The following is a 22,034-nucleotide window of genomic DNA, read 5'->3' as shown; positions in this document are numbered from 1 at the left end:
AGGACAGGGAAGCAGAGAGAGGTGCACTGAACACCTCAGGTAAACAAGTGCCAACCCGGTGAATGGTTCCAAGTGAAATAATATGATGCCTTAAGACGAAGGCATCCAGAATAGGAAGGCATCCTAATAGGTAATTTTCACTTTACTTGACTTATCTCATTCCTCTGAAGGTAAGTTTCAGGACCTATGAATAGACTGTGCATAATATACACCAGGCACATGCTACCTCAGGGCCTTTGCACTGGCCTGGAATGCTCTTCCAATACATGTCCATTTCCTTCCAGTGAGCCTGCTCAAATTCACCTTCATGATGAGGCCTACACAGAATTCCCTTACCCCTTACCCTGCTTGGTTTTTTCCCCTAACACCTATCACCTTTTAACATACTACTTTCTGTGTTATTTATTTTCATTCTGCCCTCACAAGAATATATACTCCAGGAGGACAGGGATTTTTGTCTGTTTTGTTCACCAACACCTCAGTGTCTAGATCAATCACTGACAGAGGGTAGGCACTCAGTAGATATTTGTACAATTGAATTGAATTGATTTTAATATATTCTCACTGAATTTTATACTGTTTAATTTGGGTCCATTTTTTAGTTTGTCAGCATAATTTTGAGAAATAATAACTTGCTTTCATCTTGCATCTTTAAGTGTGGCCCATCACCCACATTGGTGTAAGTAGCCCCCACCAGGGAAAACTCCAGGCACCCCACCCAGATCAATTACTGGCAGTGTGAACTTTGGCAATTTTCTTAGCCTCTCTGTGTCTTGGTTGCATTACCTATAAATGGAGATAAAAAACCATTGCTACTCCATAAAAATCTTGTGAGGATTTAATGAGTTGATACACATGAAGTGCCTGTAACAGTGCCTGGCACACATTCAATAAATATGAACTATTGTTTTTCTATCTACAGCCAAGTCCAGGACCTTCTCCCCTTAGTCCTGCTCTGCATCGCTATCTCCTCTCCTCTGGTATTCATCCTCTGCCAACCCGCTTCGCCTTTCACCTCCTCCCTCTTTACCTATCTGATCTGAAACTGATGAGGTCTCTTTAGCTTCAACTCTCCTTTTTCCTCTACTAACTATTTTTTAAGCATTGGCCATTAGGACCAAACTGCTTTTAGAAGCGCCAGGTAACTCCCTGACTAACCTGTGCCTGGACTAAAGTTTTCATGTTTTAACAGTGCAATTCTAAGAAAAATCCCAATGGGAACAAGAGGGAAAAACTTCTCACAAGTTGCTTTATTTGACCTTAATCCAGAGCTATTTTAATCCTATCATTTATCACCAATAACTTACCCCATTTAATTTAAGTTTTTTGTTTTTTTTTTTAAAGCGTGGCCTCCTTAACATCTTGGGTTGTATTATTTTAAAGAGAAAATAATTTCAGGTCTTCTAAAACTATTTTTTTTGCCTTGAAACTAATCAAGAAGATCCCTAATATGTATATGCTCTCTGAACTTCATTCTGAGGCTGGGGAAGAAAATATCCTCTTCCCCGGAAGGGCTATGCTATCTCAACTTGGGCTGTGAAGGCTGACCAACCTCATGTCTCGGGAAAGGGGGGCTGCCAGAGAACTTGGCTAAAGGTGGGGAGGTAAAAGGTCCAAAGGATTAAATTTCTGGCTCCCAAAATAACCCTGAGTACTCCTGCCACCTCCAAATCAGGCCCTGCATGCTTCTTCACTCTGGCAGAGTGCCACTTCTTTGGCCCAATCCCAGGAGGCCCTGTGGAGCCATGGATAACACTCTGTCTCCACATGACAGCCCTGTAGAGAGGCTGGGGAGCCCACTTAATTAAGGATGGACATGCAAGGTGCATTTTCTCTCTTCTTAGACTCAATTGTTTTTCTCTTTCTTTAATGTTCTTTCTTTCTTCTTCTCCACCTTTCTCTAGGCTCCTGCAAGTTCTCAGGACAGTGTTTTCCAAAGTTCAATAATGTGAGAACCACTGTCATGATGCCCTCCCCCCTCCCCCCCAACATATCCAAATCCCACCTGTACTGTTTCCTTAAATTAGCTCACTTTTTCACTTAAGTGTTTAAAAACTAGTTACTGCTTTAAATTTAAAACCAGTTTCACTTGCCATAAACAGATGGCTCAGATACAAATATAATTAAAGCAAAAATATACAGTAATGGAATTTTAGTTGGCTATGGCTGCTTGCTGCAGGCCTTGTGCCTGAGTCCTACTCTGTTAAGGAATGCTGGAGAAGGTGTTAAAGACATACCAGCATCAAAGTGAGACTTGCTTCTTGAAATAGGGACTGGAAAGAGGATGGAAGAAAGCAAAGTTCTCATCTTATTTTTAAATAACATGTCTACATAAAACTTAAGCATTTCCCACTCTGGGAAACACTGCTTTCAGTTCAGGCTCACAAAAGGCAAATATTGTTTGTTGAAATCTGATAGGCCTCATCCCATTTCCCTCAAGTACTGGGTACACTATTTACTAACTGTACTCAAAAACTTTTTGCATATCTTTTCTTATTATTTGTTCACAGCGTCCGACCAGCCACCACAGAGCGTTTCGGATATAGAACTCTGCTGTGGATCACAAAATGTGGCCGGTGAATGGGTCTTTGGATGCCATTTAGCCTAAATCTTGACCCGTCTCCATTTTCCCGAAAAGAGACTTGGGGTTCGAGGCCGAGGGGGATTTGCCCAAGGTCACACAGGGGGTAGACTGATTTTTGTGTTCCTGCAGCCCAGAGAACAAGCTATCTCGTGTTACCGGAGGCTTCACGATGGGTTGCCTGGCTGGCGCGTGGCCAAACTTCCAGTCTCCTGTGTTGATGGCGGTTGCCATGGCAGCGGCACATTGCTTCTCCGCCTCATCTTTGTGACGTTATGGGACCAGCGTCCAATGGGAAAGCAGCTCCGCGTCAAGCACCGCCTTTCCCGACGGGCACGGCCTTAGCGACTGGGAGACAAGTGTTGACAGTGCTGGACCGGCTGGCTCGGGTCGCGGCCGCGGCATTACATCGTTTTCCAATCTGTCCGCAAACGCCGCCGCCCGAAACAGAGCCAGGATGTTCGGGATGCTGAGCAGCAGCTTTGAGGATGATCCCTTCTTCTCGTGAGTGTCGGCGGGCCGGGAGCCGGCGGTCGCGTGGGAACTCGGGAATCTTGACCTGAGCTATCTTAAGGGAAAAGAGTCAGTTAAAACTCCAAAGAGGGCGAGAGGGAATTCGAGTGACTCCAGGAGGCAACTTGAGGGAGAGGAAGACTTGGGGGGCGTGAGAGGGAACGGAGAAGATTTAGGGGCGTGTGAGGGAGAGGAGAGGAGGATTTCGGGACGTGGGAAGGAGGGGAGAGAAATTTGCCGGGCGTGAGGTGGGGGGAGGTCTGTGCAGGCTTCCCCGCCCAACAAACCCGTGTGCCGGCTGCTCTCAACTTAGCCAGACTTGGATACTTCCCGCCCCGCAACCCCTGTGCTTCTGGTGTTGGGAGTCCCGCCTTCGCAGCCGCAGAGGCTTTGCAGGTGACGACGGTAACTGCCCTCTCGGTGGAACTTCTGCAGAGAATTATACTTACAGGACCCTTTCCACACCTGCTTCTATTCCAAATGAGGGGCAGGGAATGTTTAATAAGTCTTCGAAAAAGGAAACTTTTTTTTAAACAGTATTTTCCATAATACGTGCTTATAAGAGCACTTGGAGAGTTTTGCTGTCTCTCCCTGGAAGTGGTTGGAAATTGCCAGGTGCCCTGTTTGTTTCCTTTGCTTGCTTTGTTACAAAGCTAGCCTTGTTTGGAGAGAGACTCCTCTTTCTGTCAAAAGTACAAATAGGACAGGGAAGCAGAGAGAGGTGCGCTGAACACCTCAGGTAAACAAGTGCCAACCCGGTGAATGGTTCCAAGTGAAATAATATGATGCCTTAAGACGAAGGCATCCAGAAATTAGTTGTTTCATTATGATCTAATTTTCTGGTTTTTGCTGTGTCTTGTTTTTTCTTTAGTTCTTCCTTTGTCGATTATATAAAAGTAATAACACAATCTAGTGATCCCTAAAACAGGAAGATTTGTGTTACTTTTTTACCCAAGTGTTTTGCCAGTTTGAATTTTGACTTGCTGTCCTAATTTATTTTGATCACTTAAATTCTCTATCTATGCAACTTGGGGACCATCTTTTAAAAAAGTTAAAATGTTAACAGTTTACTACTTCGATTTTTTTGTTTGTTTTTAAAGAAAAATATTATATTGGCTTAAATGTATTAGTACTATATTAAAACCAAATAACATAAAAGTAATAACTGAAAGAAAATTAACAGTAGAAAGATGAAATGATTAATTTAGAAAAAATTAAATGATTAATATTTTATTCTAAAGATTATTCATTATAATTAAGGGGTGTATGGACTCCAGCAAATTTATCATGCTGTTTTAACTTGTTTAGGAGCAGTTGGGACGTTTATGACCAGTGTCATTTTAACAAATTTCAAATTTTGTATTATGATTTGCTCTTTTAAAAGCCTCTGAGAGTAGGGACTAAATATATCCTTAGATTAGTTGAGCTGTTGAAGTGGTTCTTATGTAATTGTGACATCAGTACAATGGGCGACAGTTAAGAAGATTATGACAGACAACTTTTGAGTTGTATTGTCTTTGATTATATCAAAAGAGCAATGAACTAAACTAAACCATGAATGTATAATTAGTACCATCTTTAAAACATCTAGCAAAAGTGTAATTTAAATTCTTGGGTGACGCTTTCTGAGCAAAGGCAATGAACCCAAGAGTCAGGTTCAGAAATAGTAACAGACCACAAATAGTAGGCATACATCAAAGAACACTCTTCCCCTGGGCTTAGGATGGATAGGACCATCAGTTACATGTCAGTAGGTTTTTCAGTCATCATTTTCTGTAGCCTTCTTCAAATGCAGGCAGCCATATCTTAGAAATCTGGGATAAAATTAATTAACTTTATAAAACTGACTTATAATTTCTTTGCTCCACAATTAACAATATAGAGAATAAATATAATTAGGGGAGACAAGGGAGAAAGAGAATGTGAGTTTATATTTATTTCAAGTAATGTGTCATTTGACCCACCCCTTTTACCCGAACCCCAAACAAAATGAGAATCCACTACTTAATATAAGTCAAGCATAAGGAATTGATAAAGGTGACAGACTCCTTATTAAATCATCCACTGACCTTAAGGAACACAGAAGGGTTCCATGCCCACCATCTTTTATATAAATATTATCCCTATTGCTAACATTATGTGTGTGGTCATTGGGTTCCCTAGTGGCTATTTTAATGTCTGACATGTAGAAAGTATTCAAGAGATATTGTTTAATGACAATCTGGTGTCTATTACTCTGTCTTGTAGTTAATGTGGTATTTAGTTGATTGCTGGATTGCTGAAAGTAGTTACAGGTGGTCCCCAATTTACGATGGTTCCACTTAAGATTTTTCAACTTTACCACGGTGAGAAAACAATACACATTCAGTAGAAACCATACTTTGAATTTTGAATTTCAGTCTTTTCCCGGGCTAGCGACAGGTGGTACAATACTGTCACGAGGTAGGCAGTGGCAGGGGCAGTGAGCCTCAGCTCTGTCAGCCACGATCACGAGAGTGAACAACGCATCACTGACAACCATTCTGTTTTTCACTTTTAGTACAGTATTCGATAAATTACACGAGGTATTCAATACTTTATTATAAAATAGGCTTTGTGTTAGATAGTTTTGCCCAACTGCAGGCTAACGTAAGTGTTCTGAGCACGTTTAAGGTACACTAGGCTAAGCTATGATGTTTGGTAGATTAGGTGTATTAAACGCATTTTCGACTTACGGTTATTTTCACCTTACGATGGGTTTATCAGGATGTAACCCCATCACAAGTAGAGGAAGATCTGTATTTGCTTTCAACAGGTGCCATTGTCGATGTTGGCACTTTCTAATTTAAATACTACCATTTTCTAAATAATTCATTAGTTCAGAATCAGGGATATTAATAATAAGCACACTCTACTAATTTGCTAATTAAAAGTGGGCAGACAAAAAGTATATACTTCTTGGATATGAAATTAGAATTATTAAATAAATTGAGACTAGTAAAATACAGTGTCAAATTGTCAAACACTTTAGAGATTTGAGTAAAAAACAAAATCTAGTTTTGAATTCAAATATATTCATTTTTAATGTTTACCTTCCTATAATAGCACATATTAAATATTTCATCAGAAAATTAAAGGGAAACTTTAAAAGTGATATTTTAAAGTTCGTTGTTTTATTATATATTTGGGACATTTTTGGTGTCATAATATGTTTCAGAGCTGAAGTTATTTCAGTGAAAATTGCCTCACAGTATACATTCACATATACCTTTTTAAACAAATAATACTTGTAATTTGGTTAAAAACACAAAGGCTAAAAGCTAGCACTTCCTGGCATGCAGTTTTCTCTCAAGAATACTACTTTCTCCTCCCGTTTGCATTTTCTTAAGAATAGAAACATGCAAGTATGGACAGAAAAATTAATTTGAGAATAAAATGGTTTTGGCATCTATCCTACACCCTAAAAAACATTGATTATTAAATGTAAAAGTTTACATATATTTAGTACAATCTAGAAACTTCTGCTTTGTACAGAAACATGAACTTCGAATCTTCTGAGCTACGGAAATGAAATTCTGATCGTGCAAGTCTACAAAGAATAGCTATGTTACCACTTATCGGCTATTAGACATTAAACAGCCTTTAATAAGGCAAATCAACCTTATTTTTCATTGTAAATTGTTAGCATTTCTTTAAGCCACCCAAACTCTTCATGTGGGCACCATATTGTGATGACCAGTCTTTGGTTAAAGAAACCCTGCATATATTCTTAGGATGTTACTTTTTCTATCTCCTCGCTCTCATCAGGGGCTAAAATTTACATATCTATAAACTCTATTTTTAATTTTTAAAAATTTATTTATTTTGCACTTTGGAGGTAGTCAGAGGACACTGCTTTGACCTATTTACTGAGTTGAAAGTGAATGTATTACACATACAAGACAGGCATTGACTGATATTTTCTTGATTGAGAATATTGCCACGGCAGAAAATAAAACAAAATCACCTTATTAAATACACTAGACTGTTCATTCGGGGCATTCTTTGGCTTGTTAAGTACGAACCATTGAGTTAGGAGCCAAGGAGCACAACACGATTATGACATAGTCAAAGAATGCCATGTGGTACCATCTGATCATATCATAAGGCTTAGTTCTATCAATGACTTTGTAAGCATTCACACAGAAGTAGGGGAGTACCTACAGGATGGGAAGGAGCCATAGTCATTCCTACATCTCTTACAATATCAAAGCCTTCTGCCACACCACCATTTTAAACTGTGCTTCTAAACAGTAGGCAAATAAAATTGCCTATGGAAATGTAATTCATTCTTCAAGTATTTCTTAGTTTTCTACTATATGCCCAGCCCCGTGGACTTTGTTATAAATTTGTAGAAGTCATGGTCCATGCCCTAAAAGATTCTCTTATGAAGGTTGTATGCATTATTTCTAGTGTCGAAAATATATCATCTGATCTATTTTCTTTATGGACCCATACACCTTACTGAGACTAGGAAACATTTTTTTGTGATCAAAGACCCATAGCAATCTGCTTATGCCACTACCATGTATAATGGAAGGAAGGAATTTCCCTTGATGAATGGGACTGCCATATCAGTTATCTAAGACCCTTGTGTAATAAAGAATAGTGTACTGCTTTTTTACTTAGAAGCACAAATATCTATATTCTTGTATAGGCCAGTAAAATTGTAATTCTGGTAAAATATATATATTACATGTATATATAATATATATATTTATTTTATATATATATATATATATATATATACATATATATATATATATATATACATATACAACATATATATTTGAGAGAATCTTAAAAAAAAAACTTATTCTGAAGTGAAACATTACCAGCCCTTAAAAAAAACACTTTTATGTTGAGGTTATCCCAGGAGACCCAGAATCAATCTAGGAGTTAAGATTTTTTTGTGGGGGGAGGGGACAACAATTTTTCCTAGCTTCTTTTTTTTTTTTTTTTTTCCGAATGGAACAAGCACTGAATTTAATGACAAATGGTGGAAGCCAGGTTTCTTACCACTGGAGTGGGAAGTCACAGACAAACAAAGGGAGACGGTTACAGTATCCATGTCATAACAGACCAGGTAGGAGACATCAGTATAAACTATCTTTAGCCTAATAGAGATACACATAGTTCCACATGGAAATCTTTATAATTATGTGTATATGCATAGGCTGGGATACATGCATATATTTCCATGCACTGTCAGCTGAGCATATTTAGCTCCCATGTGTAAGTTTTTTTTTTTTTTCGCACACACACACTGTATTTTATTTTTACAAGAGATAAATAGACTGACACCAAGCATTGTACATGGATGACCACAACAAAAGCAAAAATGATTGCAATTACCAAACATGAAACACACTCATACTATGTCATAATATTGACATTCAGTCCAGTAATCCTCCACTGTAACAGCTCCTTTACTTTGCAGTGAAAACTGATTTGTATATTCTTTGCCTCTGAGTCCTTGTGGGATTTTTTTTTTAATTCAAACAGAAAGTCACAAAAATTATACTCATCCTCATCAGTTCACTCAGTCCCATGTAATTAATTTTTTTTTTCATCTTGATCTTTTGTTAGCACTTTTATGAGTTCATCAGTTTTTCATTAGAGTTCTGAAAATGCTTATTCATTCAGTTCAGCAGTACAGTCAGTTACCAGAAACCTGTACTTGTCAGAGTCTTTTCCATGAATTTCTTGAAGATGAAACCCTTTTATAGGAACATATATGCAAAAGCATCAGAGTACACCCAGAACTGTCTGTAAATGACAAAAGACTTAAAAATGACCACGGTTAAAGATTTGATGAAAGTTCATAATAATGCAGTTGACAAGAAAATTAGTTATTTCTGAGATATACATTTTAAAGTAATAACTAGGATTATGACTTATAACATTATACCAGAACATATAAGATTTTTAGAAATTTCATGTAATGTCTGAAACATTTATATTAACATATTTCCATACAAATAACCCAATGAAAGTTTAGTATTAGTTGTTTTGTTTTTTTATACTGCAGGTTCTTATTAGTCATCAATTTTATACACATCAGTGTATACATGTCAATCCCAATCGCCCAATTCAGCACACCACCATCCCCACCCCACCGCAGTTTTCCCCCCTTGGTGTCCATATGTCTGTTCTCTACATCTGTGTCTCAACTTCTGCCCTGCAAACCAGCTCATCTGTACCATTTTTCTAGGTTCCACATACATGCGTTAATATACGATATTTGTTTTTCTCTTTCTGACTTACTTCACTCTGTATGACAGTCTCTAGATCCATCCACGTCTCAACAAATGACTCAATTTTGTTCCTTTTTATGGCTGAGTAATATTCCATTGTATATATGTACCACAACTTCTTTATCCATTCGTCTCTCGATGGGCATTTAGGTTGCTTCCATGACCTGGCTATTGTAAATAGTGCTGCAATGAACATTGGGGTGCATGTGTCTTTTTGAATTACGGTTTTCTCTGGGTATATGCCCAGTAGTGGGATTGCTGGGTCATATGGTAATTCTATTTTTAGTTTTTTAAGGAACCTCCATATTGTTCTCCATAGTGGCTGTATCAATTTACATTCCCACCAACAGTGCAAGAGGGTTCCCTTTTCTCCACACCCTCTCCAGCATTTGTTGTTTGTAGATTTTCTGATGATGCCCATTCTAACTGGTGTGAGGTGATACCTCATTGTAGTTTTGATTTGCATTTCTCTAATAATTAGTGATGTTGAGCATCTTTTCATGTGCTTCGTGGCTGTCTGTATGTCTTCTTTGGAGAAATGTCTGTTTAGGTCTTCTGCCCATTTTTGGATTGGGGTGTTTGTTTCTTTAATATTGAGCTGAATGAGCTGTTTATATATTTTGGAGATTAATCCTTCGTCCGTTGATTCGTTTGCAAATATTTTCTCCCATTCTGACGGTTGTCTTTTCGTCTTGTTTATGGTTTCCTTTGCTGTGCAAAAGCTTTGAAGTTTCATTAGGTCCCATTTGTTTATTTTTGTTTTTATTTCCATTACTCTAGGAGGTGGATCAAAAAAGATCTTGCTGTGATTTATGTCAAAGAGTGTTCTTCCTATGTTTTCCTCTGAGAGTTTTATAGTGTCCAGTCTTACATTTAGGTCTCTAATCCATTTTGAGTTTATTTTTGTGTATGGTGTTAGGGAGTATTCTAATTTCATTCTTTTACATGTAGCTGTCCAGTTTTCCCAGCACCACTTATTGAAGAAACTGTCTTTTCTCCATTGTATATCCTTGCCTCTTTTGTCATAGATTAGTTGACCATAGGTGCATGGGTTTATCTCTGGGCTTTCTATCTTGTTCCATTGATCTATGTTTCTGCTTTTGTGCCAGTACCATATTGTCTTGATTACTGTAGCTTTGTAGTATAGTCTGAAGTCAGGGAGTCTGATTCCTCCAGCTCCGTTTTTTTCCCTCAAGACTGCTTTGGCTATTCGGGGTCTTTTGTGTCTCCATACAAATTTTAAGATGATTTGTTCTAGCTCCGTAAAAAATGCCATTGGTAATTTGATAGGGATTGCATTGAATCTGTAGATTGCTTTGGGTAGTATAGTCATTTTCACAATGTTGATTCTTCCAATCCAAGAACATGGTATATCTCTCTATCTGTTGGTATCATCTTTAATTTCTTTCATCAGTGTCTTATAGTTTTCTGCATACAGGTCTTTTGTCTCCCTAGGTAGGTTTATTCCTAGATATTTTATTCTTTTTGTTGCAGTGGTAAATGGGAGTGTTTCCATAATTTCTCTTTCAGATTTTTCATCATTAGTGTATAGGAATGCAAGAGATTTCTGTGCATTAATTTTGTATCCTGCAACTTTACCATATTCATTAATTAGCTCTAGCAGTTTTCTGGTGGCAGTTTTAGGATTCTCTATGTATAGTATCATGTCATCTGCAAACAGTGACAGTTTTACTTCTTCTTTTCCAATATGTATTCCTTTTATTTATTTTTCTTCTCTGACTGCCGTGGCTAGGACTTCCAGAACTATGTTGAATAATAGTGGTGAGAGTGGACATCCTTGTCTCGTTCCTGATCTTAGAGGAAATGCTTTCAGTTTTTCACCGTTGAGAATGATGTTTGCTGTGGGTTTGTCATATATGGCCTTTATTATGTTGAGGTAGGTTCCCTCTATGCCCACTTTCTGGAGAGTTTTTATCATAAATGGGTGTTGAATTTTGTCAAAAGCTATTTCTGCATCTATTGAGATGATCATATGGTTTTTATTCTTCAGTTTGTTAATATGGTGTATCACATTGATTGATTTGCGTATATTGAAGAATCCTTGCATCCCTGGGATAAATCCCACTTGATCATGGTGTATGATCCTTTTAATGTGTTGTTGGATTCTGTTTGCTAGTATTTTGTTGAGGATTTTTGCATCTATATTCATCAGTGATATTGGTCTGTAATTTTCTTTTTTTGTAGTGTCTTTGTCTGGTTTTGGTATCAGGGTGATGGTGGCCTCAAAGAATGAGTTTGGGAGTGTTCCTTCCTCTGCAATTTTTTGGAAGAGTTTGAGAAGGATAGGTGTTAGCTCTTCTCTAAATGTTTGATAGAATTCACCTGTGAAGCCATCTGGTCCTGGACTTTTGTTTGTTGGAAGATTTTTAATCACAGTTTCAATTTCATTACTTGTGATTGGTCTGTTCATATTTTCTATTTCTTCCTGGTTCAGTCTTGGAGGGTTATACCCTTCTAAGAATTTGTCCATTTCTTCCAGGTTGGCCATTTTATTGGCATAGAGTTGCTTGTAGTAGTCTCTTAGGATGCTTTGTATTTCTGCGGTGTCTGTTGTAACTTCTCCTTTTTCATTTCTGATTTTATTGATTTGAGTCTTCTCCCTCTTTTTCTTGATGAGTCTGGCTAATGGTTTATCAATTTTGTTTATGTTCTCAAAGAACCAGCTTTTAGTTTTATTGATCTTTGCTATTGTTTTCTTTGTTTCTATTTCATTTATTTCCGCTCTGATCTTTATGATTTCTTTCCTTCTGCTAACTTTGGGTTTTGTTTGTTCTTCTTTCTCTAGTTTCTTTAGGTGTAAGGTTAGATTGTTTACTTGAGATTTTTCTTGTTTCTTTAGGTAGGCTTGTATAGCTATAAACTTCCCTCTTAGAACTGCTTTTGCTGCATCCCATAGGTTTTGGGTCGTCGTGTTTTCATTGTCATTTGTCTCTAGGTATTTTTTGATTTCCTCTTTGATTTCTTCAGTGATGTCTTGGTTATTTAGTAACGTATTGTTTAGCCTCCTTGTGTTTGTGTTTTTTACGTTTTTTTCCCTGTAATTCATTTCTAATCTCATAGTGTTGTGGTCAGAAAAGATGCTCGATATGATTTCAATTTTCTTAAATTTACTGAGGCTTGATTTGTGACCCAAGATGTGATCTATCCTGGAGAATGTTCTGTGCGCACTTGAGAAGAACGTGTAATCTGCTGTTTTTGGATGGAATGTCCTATAAATATCCATTAAATCTGTCTGGTCTATTGTGTCATTTAAAGCTTCTGTTTCCTTATTTATTTTCATTTTGGATGATCTGTCCATTGGTGTAAGTGAGGTGTTCAAGTCCCCCACTATTATTGTGTTACTGTCAATTTCCTCTTTTATAGCTGTTAGCAGTTGCCTTATGCATTGAGGTGCTCCTATGTTGGGTGCATATATATTTATAATTGTTATACCTTCTTCTTGGATTGATCCCTTGATCATTATGTAGTGTCCTTCCTTGTCTCTTGTAACATTCTTTATTTTAAAGTCTATTTTATCTGATATGAGTATAGCTACTCCAGCTTTCTTTTGATTTCCATTTGCATGGAATATCTTTTTCCATCCCCTCACTTTCAGTCTGTATGTGTCCCTAGGTCTAAAGTGGGTCTCTTGTAGACAGCATATATATGGGTCTTGTTTTTGTATCCATTCAGCAAGCCTGTGTCTTTTGGCTGGAGCATTTAATCCATTCACGTTTAAGGTAATTATCGATATGTATGTTCCTATGACCATTTTCTTAATTGTTTTGGGTTTGTTTTTGTAGGTCCTTTTCTTCTCTTGTGTTTCCCACTTAGAGAAGTTCCTTTAGCATTTGTTGTAGAGCTGGTTTGGTGGTGCTGAATTCTCTTAGCTTTTGCTTGTCTGTAAAGCTATTGATTTCTCCATCAAATCTAAATGAGATCCTTGCCGGGTAGAGTAATCTTGGTTGTAGGTTCTTCCCTTTCATCCCTTTAAGTATATCATGCCACTCCCTTCTGGCTTGTAGAGTTTCTGCTGAGAAATCAGCTGTTAACCTTATGGGAGTTCCCTTGTATGTTATTTGTCGTTTTTCCCTTGCTGCTTTCAATAATTTTTCTTTGTCTTTAATTTTTGCCACTTTGATTCCTATGTGTCTCGGCGTGTTTCTCCTTGGGTTTATCCTGCCTGGGACTCTCTGTGCTTCCTGGACTTGGGTGGCTATTTCCTTTCCCATGTTAGGGAAGTTTTCGACTATCATCTCTTCAAATATTTTCTCTGGTCTTTTCTCTCTCTCTTCTCCTTCTGGGACCCCTATAATGCGAATGTTGTTGCGTTTAATGTTGTCCCAGAGGTCTCTTAGGCTGTCTTCATTTCTTTTCATTCTTTTTTCTTTAGTCTGTTCCGCAGCAGTGAATTCCACCATTCTGTCTTCCAAGTCACTTATCCGTTCTTCTGCCTCAGTTATTCTGCTATTGATTCCTTCTAGTGTAGTTTTCATTTCAGTTATTGTATTGGTCATCTCTGTTTGTTTGTTCTTTAATCTTCTAGGTCTTTGTTAATCATTTCTTGCATCTTCTCAATCTTTGCCTCCTTTCTTATTCCGAGGTCCTGGATCATCTTCACTATCATTATTCTGAATTCTTTTTCTGGAAGGTTGCCTATCTCCACTTCATTTAGTTGTTTTTCTGGGTTTTTTTCTTGTTCCTTCATCTGGTATATAGCCCTCTGCCTTTTCATCTTGTCTGTCTTTCTGTAAATGTGGTTTTTGTTCCACAGGCTGCAGGATTGTAGTTTTTCTTGCTTCTGCTGTCTGCCCTCTGGTGGTTGAGGCTATCTAAGAGGCTTGATGGGAGGTTCTGTTGGTGGGTAGAGCTGACTGTTGCTGTGGCGGTCAGAGCTCCATAAAACTTTAATCCACTTGACTGTTGATGGGTGGGGCTGGGTTCCCTCCCTGTTGGTTGTTTTGCCTGAGGCAACCCAACACTGGAGCCTACCTGGGCTCTTTGGTGGGGCTAATGGCAGACTCTGGGAGGGCTCACACCAAGGAGTACTTCCCAGAACCTCCGCTGCCAGTGTCCTTGTCCCCACGGTGAAACAGAGCCACCCCCCGCCTCTGCAGGAGACCCTCCAACACTAGCAGGTAGGTCTGGTTCAGTCTCCCCCAGGGTCACTGCTCCTTCCCCCAGGTCCCAATGTGCACACTATTCCATGTGCGCCCTCCACGAGTGGGGTCTATGTTTCCCCCAGTCCTCTCGAAGTCCTGCAATCAATTCCCACTAGGCTTCAAAGTCTGATTCTCTATGAATTCCTCCTCCCGTTGCCGGACCCCCAGGTTGGGAAGCCTGACGTGGGGCTCAGAACCTTCACTCCAGTGGGTGGACTTCTGTGGTATAAGTGTTTGCCAGTCTGTGAGTCACCCACCCAGCAGTTATGGGATTTGATTTTACTCTGATTGCGCCCCTCCTACCGTCTCACTGTGGCTTCTCCTCTGTCCTTGGATGTGGGGTATCCTCCTTGGTGAAGTCCAGTGTCTTCCTGTCGATGATTGTCCAGCAGCCAGTTGTGATTCTGGTGCTCTCGCAAGAGGGAGTGAGAGCACGTCCTTCTACTCCGCCATCTTGGTTAATCCCCCTTCCTAGCTTCTGATAGGTAAATATAATGGAGTAGAAAACATATGTTTGGTGCCAAATTTCATTCTGTTTGATTGTGGTTTGTGTCAACAATGCTGAAAGAAGTAGTATGGCCATCATAATAGTATAAGTAAATTTTTCCTCATTTAAATGAAAATGCATTCTCATGGAAAATCTGAAGACTGTAGAAAATTTGGTAAAGGAAATCATGCAACCCAAGATTTTAGCTACTATCATTATTTTGGTGTATTTCATTTCTATTTTCCATATATGAATTTTTTTCTCCAAAATTGGAACCAAAATTTATGGTTATAAATATACTGTTTTGGCTTCCCTGGTGGTGCAGTGGTTAAGAATCTGCCTGCCAATGCAGGGGACATAGGTTCGAACCCTGGTAGGGGAAGCTCCCACATGCCGCGGAGCAACTAAGCCCCTGCGCCACAACTATTGAGCCTGCGCGCCTAGAGCCCGTGCTCCACAACAAGAGAAGCCACTGCAATGAGAAGCCTGCACACCGCAACGAAGAGTAGCCCCTGCTCACCGCAACTAGAGAAAGCCCGCACAGCAACAAAAACCCAATGCAGCCAAAAATAAATAAATAAAATAAATAAATTTATAAAAATAAATATAGTGTGTTTTTCCTCAACATATACCATAAGCATTTCCCTAGTCTTTAGGTATTCTTTAAAGCATGAATTTAGTGGATGCAAAATATTGCATCCTGTGGATGTACAAAGAATATGTTTCATATAAATCTTTAACCACATTTCAAGTTATTACTTTAGACCAGTTTATGTACGCAGTATGACCAGTTTATAGGGTATTAGCTTTGTAAAGTGTCATCATATTTGTAGTTTATTTTCCTAGAAGAATGAAACATTAATTTTCTTTCTTTTTTTAAAAATATTTATTTATTTGGCGGCACCGGGTCTTAGTTGCAGCATGCGGGATCTTTGTTATGGCCTGCGGGATCTTTAGCTGCGGCATGCGGAATCTTTAGTTGCTGCATGCGGGATCTAGTTCCCTGACCAGGAATCAAACCTGGGCCCCCTGCATTGGGAGCGTGGAGTCTTAACCGCTGGACCACCAGGGAAGTCCCAAAACATTAATTTTCAAAAGAGAACAATATGAATAAGTAGAAAAATGTAAAAACTCTTCCTACCTGAGAAAACAAACTCTATTAGATTAATTTTTAAAATATTAAAATAACTTCTTGCTACCACAAGAGATTTTCCCTTTGTTAAAAGAAAAAAAAGAAATTCAAGCTTGAACAGGAGAAATCTTAAAGTCCTGTTTCCAAGCAGCTGCTGTTTTGGGTAGACATGAGTTGAACTCACTTCAGGGTCCAGCCAGGTTTCTTCCTGAATGGTTCAGACAGGTGCAAAAGCCAGACTGTGAGCCCACTTTTGTCTTAATGCTTTTTCCAACAAGCAGCCTTTTGTTCATGTCAATAAAAAAATTAAGATTTTTTTAGCATTTGCTCTATGTATAAATATACCTACTCCTGTTTAAATAAAGAGAAACCTGGGCAACATTTTAAATGAGCCACATTTAGTTGCTGCATTTTTAACCCAATTATAATGCAATCAGAAAAATAAATCTTACTGAATGTTATGTTTCTGTAGGAAAATAATAGCTATTTAATACTCATTTATTCACTGAGCAAAACTAGTATTCCCTGAAGTATCTTTCTTCATGCAGTTGAATGTCATCCACGTATCTAAAGGGAAAGTTGACTGGTTTTCTTAAGTAACTGCATATTAATTAGAATGAACTTTTTTTTTTTTAAGTTTAATTTTTTATTTATTTATTTATTTATTTATTTATGGCTGTGTTGGGTCTTCGTTTCTGTGCGAGGGCTTTCTCCAGTTGTGGCAAGTGGGGGCCACTCTTCATCGCGGTGCGCGGGCCTCTCACCATCGCGGCCTCTCTTGTTGCGGAGCACAGGCTCCAGACGCGCAGGCTCAGTAATTGTGGCTCACGGGCCTAGTTGCTCCGCGGCATGTGGGATCTTCCCAGACCAGGGCTCGAACCCGTGTGCCCTGCACTGGCAGGCAGACTCTCAACCACTGCGCCACCAGGGAAGCCCAGAATGAACATTTTGATCTTCATACTTGTACCCATATTCTAAGCTCTAAACGTCCAGTGAGTATAGAGATCTCAGCAAAAGGACTCTCTTTTGAATCATCCATTTTAAAAACATCAGATGGTATGAAATCCTTTAACTCTACATAGTTCTATTTCTTTTTAATTCTTTAAAGATTTTTATGAAACATTTTGAATATATACTACAAAAGTGTAACAGTATAACAATACTGCATACCCCTCGCCCAGAATTTCAAAATTTACACCTGCTTTACCCATCTCTATCACTGCTGCTGTCTCCAAAGTGTTTTGTTTTCTTTTTTATAAATTTATTTATTTACTTATTTTTGGCTGCATTGGGTCTTCGTTGCGGCGCATGGGCTTCTCATTGCAGTGGCTTCTCTTGTTGTGGAGCACGGGCTCTAGGCACGCGGGGTTCAGTAGTTGTGGCACGTGGGCTCAGTAGTTGTGGCTCACGGGCTCCAAAGCACAGGCTCAGTAGTTGTGGCGCACGGGCTTAGCTGCTTCACGGCATGTGGGATCCTCCCGGACCAGGGCTCGAGCCCATGTCCCCTGCATTGTCAGGCGGATTCTTAACCACTGCACCACCAGGGAAGTCCTCAAAGTGTTTTAAACCAAATTCCAGACTTCTTGTCATCTTATTCATATGTATTTCCAAATACATCTCTGAAAAATATTGTTGTATTCTTACATCACCACAATACCATATTTACATCTAACAAAATTAACAATAATTACAATTTCTTGATATCATCTGGCATTGAGTATCATCTAGATATGAAATACTTAGGAATAGTCTGGTTTTTTAGGTAAAAACTAGAAATTATTTCTTAGACAACTCGTTTATTGGTCTTAGAACTACTTGAAACTCTGCCTCTTTAAGTAAAAATTAGGGAGATACATACACCAAATTCTGATTCCTTAATTGTAAACTAACTTTTAATCTTCACGTCTTGATTTGGGAAAGCATAAAACTCTGTTTCTGCCCTCTAGTCTCATTGTGTGCCATTGATCCATTTAATTTTTAAATTGTCACAACTTCCACATAGTGCTAGTTGCCTATAATTCTCCTAAAATAGTGATTCTCAAACTTTTAACAGGTGGCAGGTCTAGGAATAGTAGTCTGTTAAATTTTCCATGCCCTATCACTCCTATTAATAAGACAAAAATCCAAAACTAAAAATTCTATAAGAATTCGTGGGAAAATTATTTATGATATTTTTCTTCATTGTATGTATAATGTCTTTACTTGATTATTCGTAATATGTTAGAGTCTGTTTTTAGTTGGAAAGAATGAAATATGAATAATCTCTAAATAAACCTAATGCTCTAGTGTCTTCATTTTATCCTATTTCCTAAATGAATTTAGTACAAGTACATTTCTGTAGTTAGTACTGAACGTTCAACTAAAGAGACTCTTCATTCTCAGAAATTCAGTTACTAATTTGGTTAAGAACAGTTTAATTTTTGGACTCCTGTTGAAATTTTTGTGTTCTGTTGCACTAAGAGCATCCTCAACCTGCACACACTGGAGAGCACTTCCCTTTTATGACTTTGCATAAAATTTGTCAGCAGGAAGGAGGCTGGAAAGTAGTCAGGGCAATGTCTGCAAGTGGATTGGTATGTAAAGGACAAGGGAGTGACAGTAGGAGAACAAATGAAGAAGTAAGAGTACTGACATGTTACAGTTTTTTAGAATACGGATCAATCATCCAGACCAGCAGTGGTCCTAATGCAGGGGTGGTTGAAAATTATCGTGTCGGTCAGGTATGCAGAGGACCTGCTATTTGTCATTCGTAAATATATTTCTTTCTCTACTTAGCGAGTTTCCTTTAAAACAATTGATACTGCACAAGAGTAAACAGATCTGTAGAACAAAACAGTCAGGAAACACTCTCATAAACAGCCTCCCTATTAGATTTATTTAGAGAATACTCATCTTTTTATTTTTTATTTTAATACTTTGTAATATCATCAAATGTACCTGGGAAATGGCACTGCTTTCTGAGTAGAAAACTAGATTTTAATTGCTGGAAATCCTTTAGACAACTTAAAAACACTCACCTTGGGACTTCCCTGGTGGCGCAGTGGTTAAGAATCCGCCTGCCAATGCAGGGGACACGGGTTCGAGCCCTGGTCCGGGAAGATCCCACATGCCGCGGGGCAACTAAGCCTGTGCACCACAACTACTGAGCCTGCGCTCTAGAGCCCGTGAGCCACAACTGCTGAGCCCACGTGCCACAACTACTGAAGCCCGCGTGCCTAGAGCCCGTGCTCTGCAACAAGAGAAGCCACTGCAATGAGAAGCCTACGCACCACAATGAAGAGTAGTTCCTGCTCACCGCAACTAGAGAAAGCCTGCGTGCAGCAACGAAGACCCAATGCAGCCAAAAAAATAAATAAAATAAAAAATAAATTAATTTAAAAAAAAATTTAAAAAAAAACAAAACACTCACCTTTACACCAGTTATTGTAGAATCAATTTAATCATTTGAAACATTCGACATAAATTTCTACATTCAATTTTCAGAAATTATGTTCAAGTCGAATTAAGGCAATAAGACTTCAGAACTACACAATACTTTTTGGAGTAAAGTTCTGTCTTAGCATATAATTAAAACTAATGCCTAACTGAAAACAGATGGGAAATATTAATTTATTGAAGCATAAAACTTAGTAACATCTTACCATGAATACCGAAATTTGACAAGCTTTAGGGTTTTCACAGAAATAAATTGGTATACTTTATTTTACAGCATTTTAGTGGGAGTTGCCAAGAAATAAGCTTTATTACTATTAGGGGGAAAAAACCACGTTTATACAGTCTGAACTGAACATTTACATGGGATTTGGAATTGTAGAACTTTTATCCCATTTCAATTTTCCATGTTTACACATGCACTGTAAGACTTTTAAAAATGAGGAAAATCTCTTAAAATTTAATGACATCCAACATCCAGCAATTAATACCTTATTTTATAAAGTATCAAGGTACTTTACATTTTCAAAAATGTGTTTTTGGAATGTGTAATACATGCTTATGGCAAAAACTCAAAAAGGTACAGAAGAGTACATAATTAAAAGACCCCTCCTCACAACAAAGCAAATATAATTAACACTAAACTGTACATTTAAAAATGGGAAAACTCATTGAGCTGTACAGTTGTGATTGATCTGTGCACTCTTCTATATGTGCTATACTTCAATAAAATAATTTAAGACAAAAAAAGACTCTCCCACCTTTGGCCCTCAACCATCTAGCCACCCTCTCAGAATGCAACCCCTATGACCAGTTTGCTGCGTAGCCTCCTAGGGATATATTCTATACATTTATAAGCATGTGTACATGAATATTTTTAATATAAATGGAGGTGTACTACATATCTTGCTAATCCTTCTATATCAATACATAAATATTGCCTTGCACTTTCAAAGGTGGCATTATATTCCATTTGAATGCTTTTAAAGTGCTGAAAAGTCTTCAATGGCTCTTTTCCTATCCTTTTTTGGTTATTGTTCCATCAGTCAGTCCAGAAACATCTGTGGGCCAGATAATTTTGTACAGTAGAGGGAGCAAGAGAGATGTGTCCCCTTTCCTCAAGAAGCTTCTAATTGGGCAGAAAAGATAAATAATATTTTCTGTATGTTATTTTATTTTCAAAAGTCTTTGTTTTATGAAGAGGGCTTACACAAATAGCAAGACTTTATTTTTAACTTAAATTAAAAAAAAAAATTTCCCCTTGACTCCCAATAATGGTAACCTATGCCTTCCCTTCAAGGGGAAGAAAAGAAAGTAGAAAAAAAGTATTGAGGAGTACATAAAAGAAAAATGATAAAATAGTTGAAACAGTACTGTTCAGACATGCTGCAATGGGATTAAGGCTGACGAAAATAAAAGGAGTAAACCTTCCCACCTACGTTGATATTCGATTGTGGAAAACAAAATTTACTCTAGCAACTTGAAGCAGAAAATGATTTATTACAGGGCATTAGTTGGCTTAGAGAATCACTGTGATGGCTGAAGAAACAGACTCTAGGTTGAACTTTCAAGAATGACCCTCAAAGTCACATCACATCCAGACCACTGGGGAAGCAACTGCCACTTCCCAAGTTAGGAATCACTAAATTTGGAAGCTGCTGCTACTCCTAACTCCAAAGCCATTGTGTACCTGATAGCAACCATATCAGTGAAATGGATTTCCCTTCCTGTCCCCCAATACCCATAAAGCTCTAGTGATGAGACACTCTGAGTTGCTAATACTGCTACAGAAAAACTATGTAGCTCTGTGATCATGTTTACCAACAAACAGAAGTAATAGTACATACAGACTCTCCCACACCTCTACCTTCCAGTTGTCCATTGTCCATAATTGGCAGAACCTAAATCCAGAATCTTAGGTGCAGTGGGGTCTAGGAAATTAAATTTTACCTTTTGAACTTCTGCAGTATAAAAAGGCACATTGAAAGGAAGTTGAAATGGATTGAATGCCCATCTGTCTTTTATATCCTCTTCCCCTTCCCCCAATCTGTAGCTCTCTTCCAACCCCAACGTCTTTTTCTCGTTTGTGTTGCTATTTTAAAGCAGGTAAGTGTAAATAACTATACATGATGGGGAGAATTAAAGTCCACAGTCACGCTACCCTCCCCTCATTTCCTTTTTAGGAGGATAAATTATTGCTCTCAAGGTACTCCTTTGCTGTGCTGTGTCTCAGGAATGAAGGAAAAAGAAAATTGTAATATCTAGAGATCTGCTGTATAACATTGTGCCTGTAGTTAACAATACCGTATTGTACACTTAAAATTTTCTTAGGAGGGTAGGTTTCATAGGAAATGTTCTTACCACAGTAAAAATAAAAGAAAATTGTAAAAAGCTAGAGAAGCTAATTTGATAGAAGAAAGAGAGAGTAGTCTATTAGGCCTTGGATTGAAAG

At 38.2% G+C, this 22,034-nt stretch overlaps 1 protein-coding gene across 2 annotated transcripts in view; it reads left to right on the top strand.

The window, feature by feature from the left end:
* The first annotated feature begins 2,938 nt into the window (after window positions 1-2,938).
* Window positions 2,939-22,034, top strand: part of MLF1 (myeloid leukemia factor 1) — a 42,162-nt gene continuing 23,066 nt past the window's right edge. For both annotated transcript variants that reach the window (XM_061193502.1, XM_061193501.1), the window contains exon 1: window positions 2,939-3,085. In XM_061193502.1, the coding sequence (XP_061049485.1) occupies window positions 3,039-3,085 (47 nt within the window). In that variant the 5' untranslated portion in view covers window positions 2,939-3,038. The remainder of the gene's footprint in view (window positions 3,086-22,034) is intronic.

The sequence above is a fragment of the Eubalaena glacialis genome, chromosome 6, assembly GCF_028564815.1.
Source record: "Eubalaena glacialis isolate mEubGla1 chromosome 6, mEubGla1.1.hap2.+ XY, whole genome shotgun sequence".
In the NCBI taxonomy this organism is placed as follows: domain Eukaryota; kingdom Metazoa; phylum Chordata; class Mammalia; order Artiodactyla; family Balaenidae; genus Eubalaena; species Eubalaena glacialis.
The sequence above is the reverse complement of the archived record's forward strand: the minus strand, read 5'-3'. Positions and strand labels throughout refer to the sequence as shown.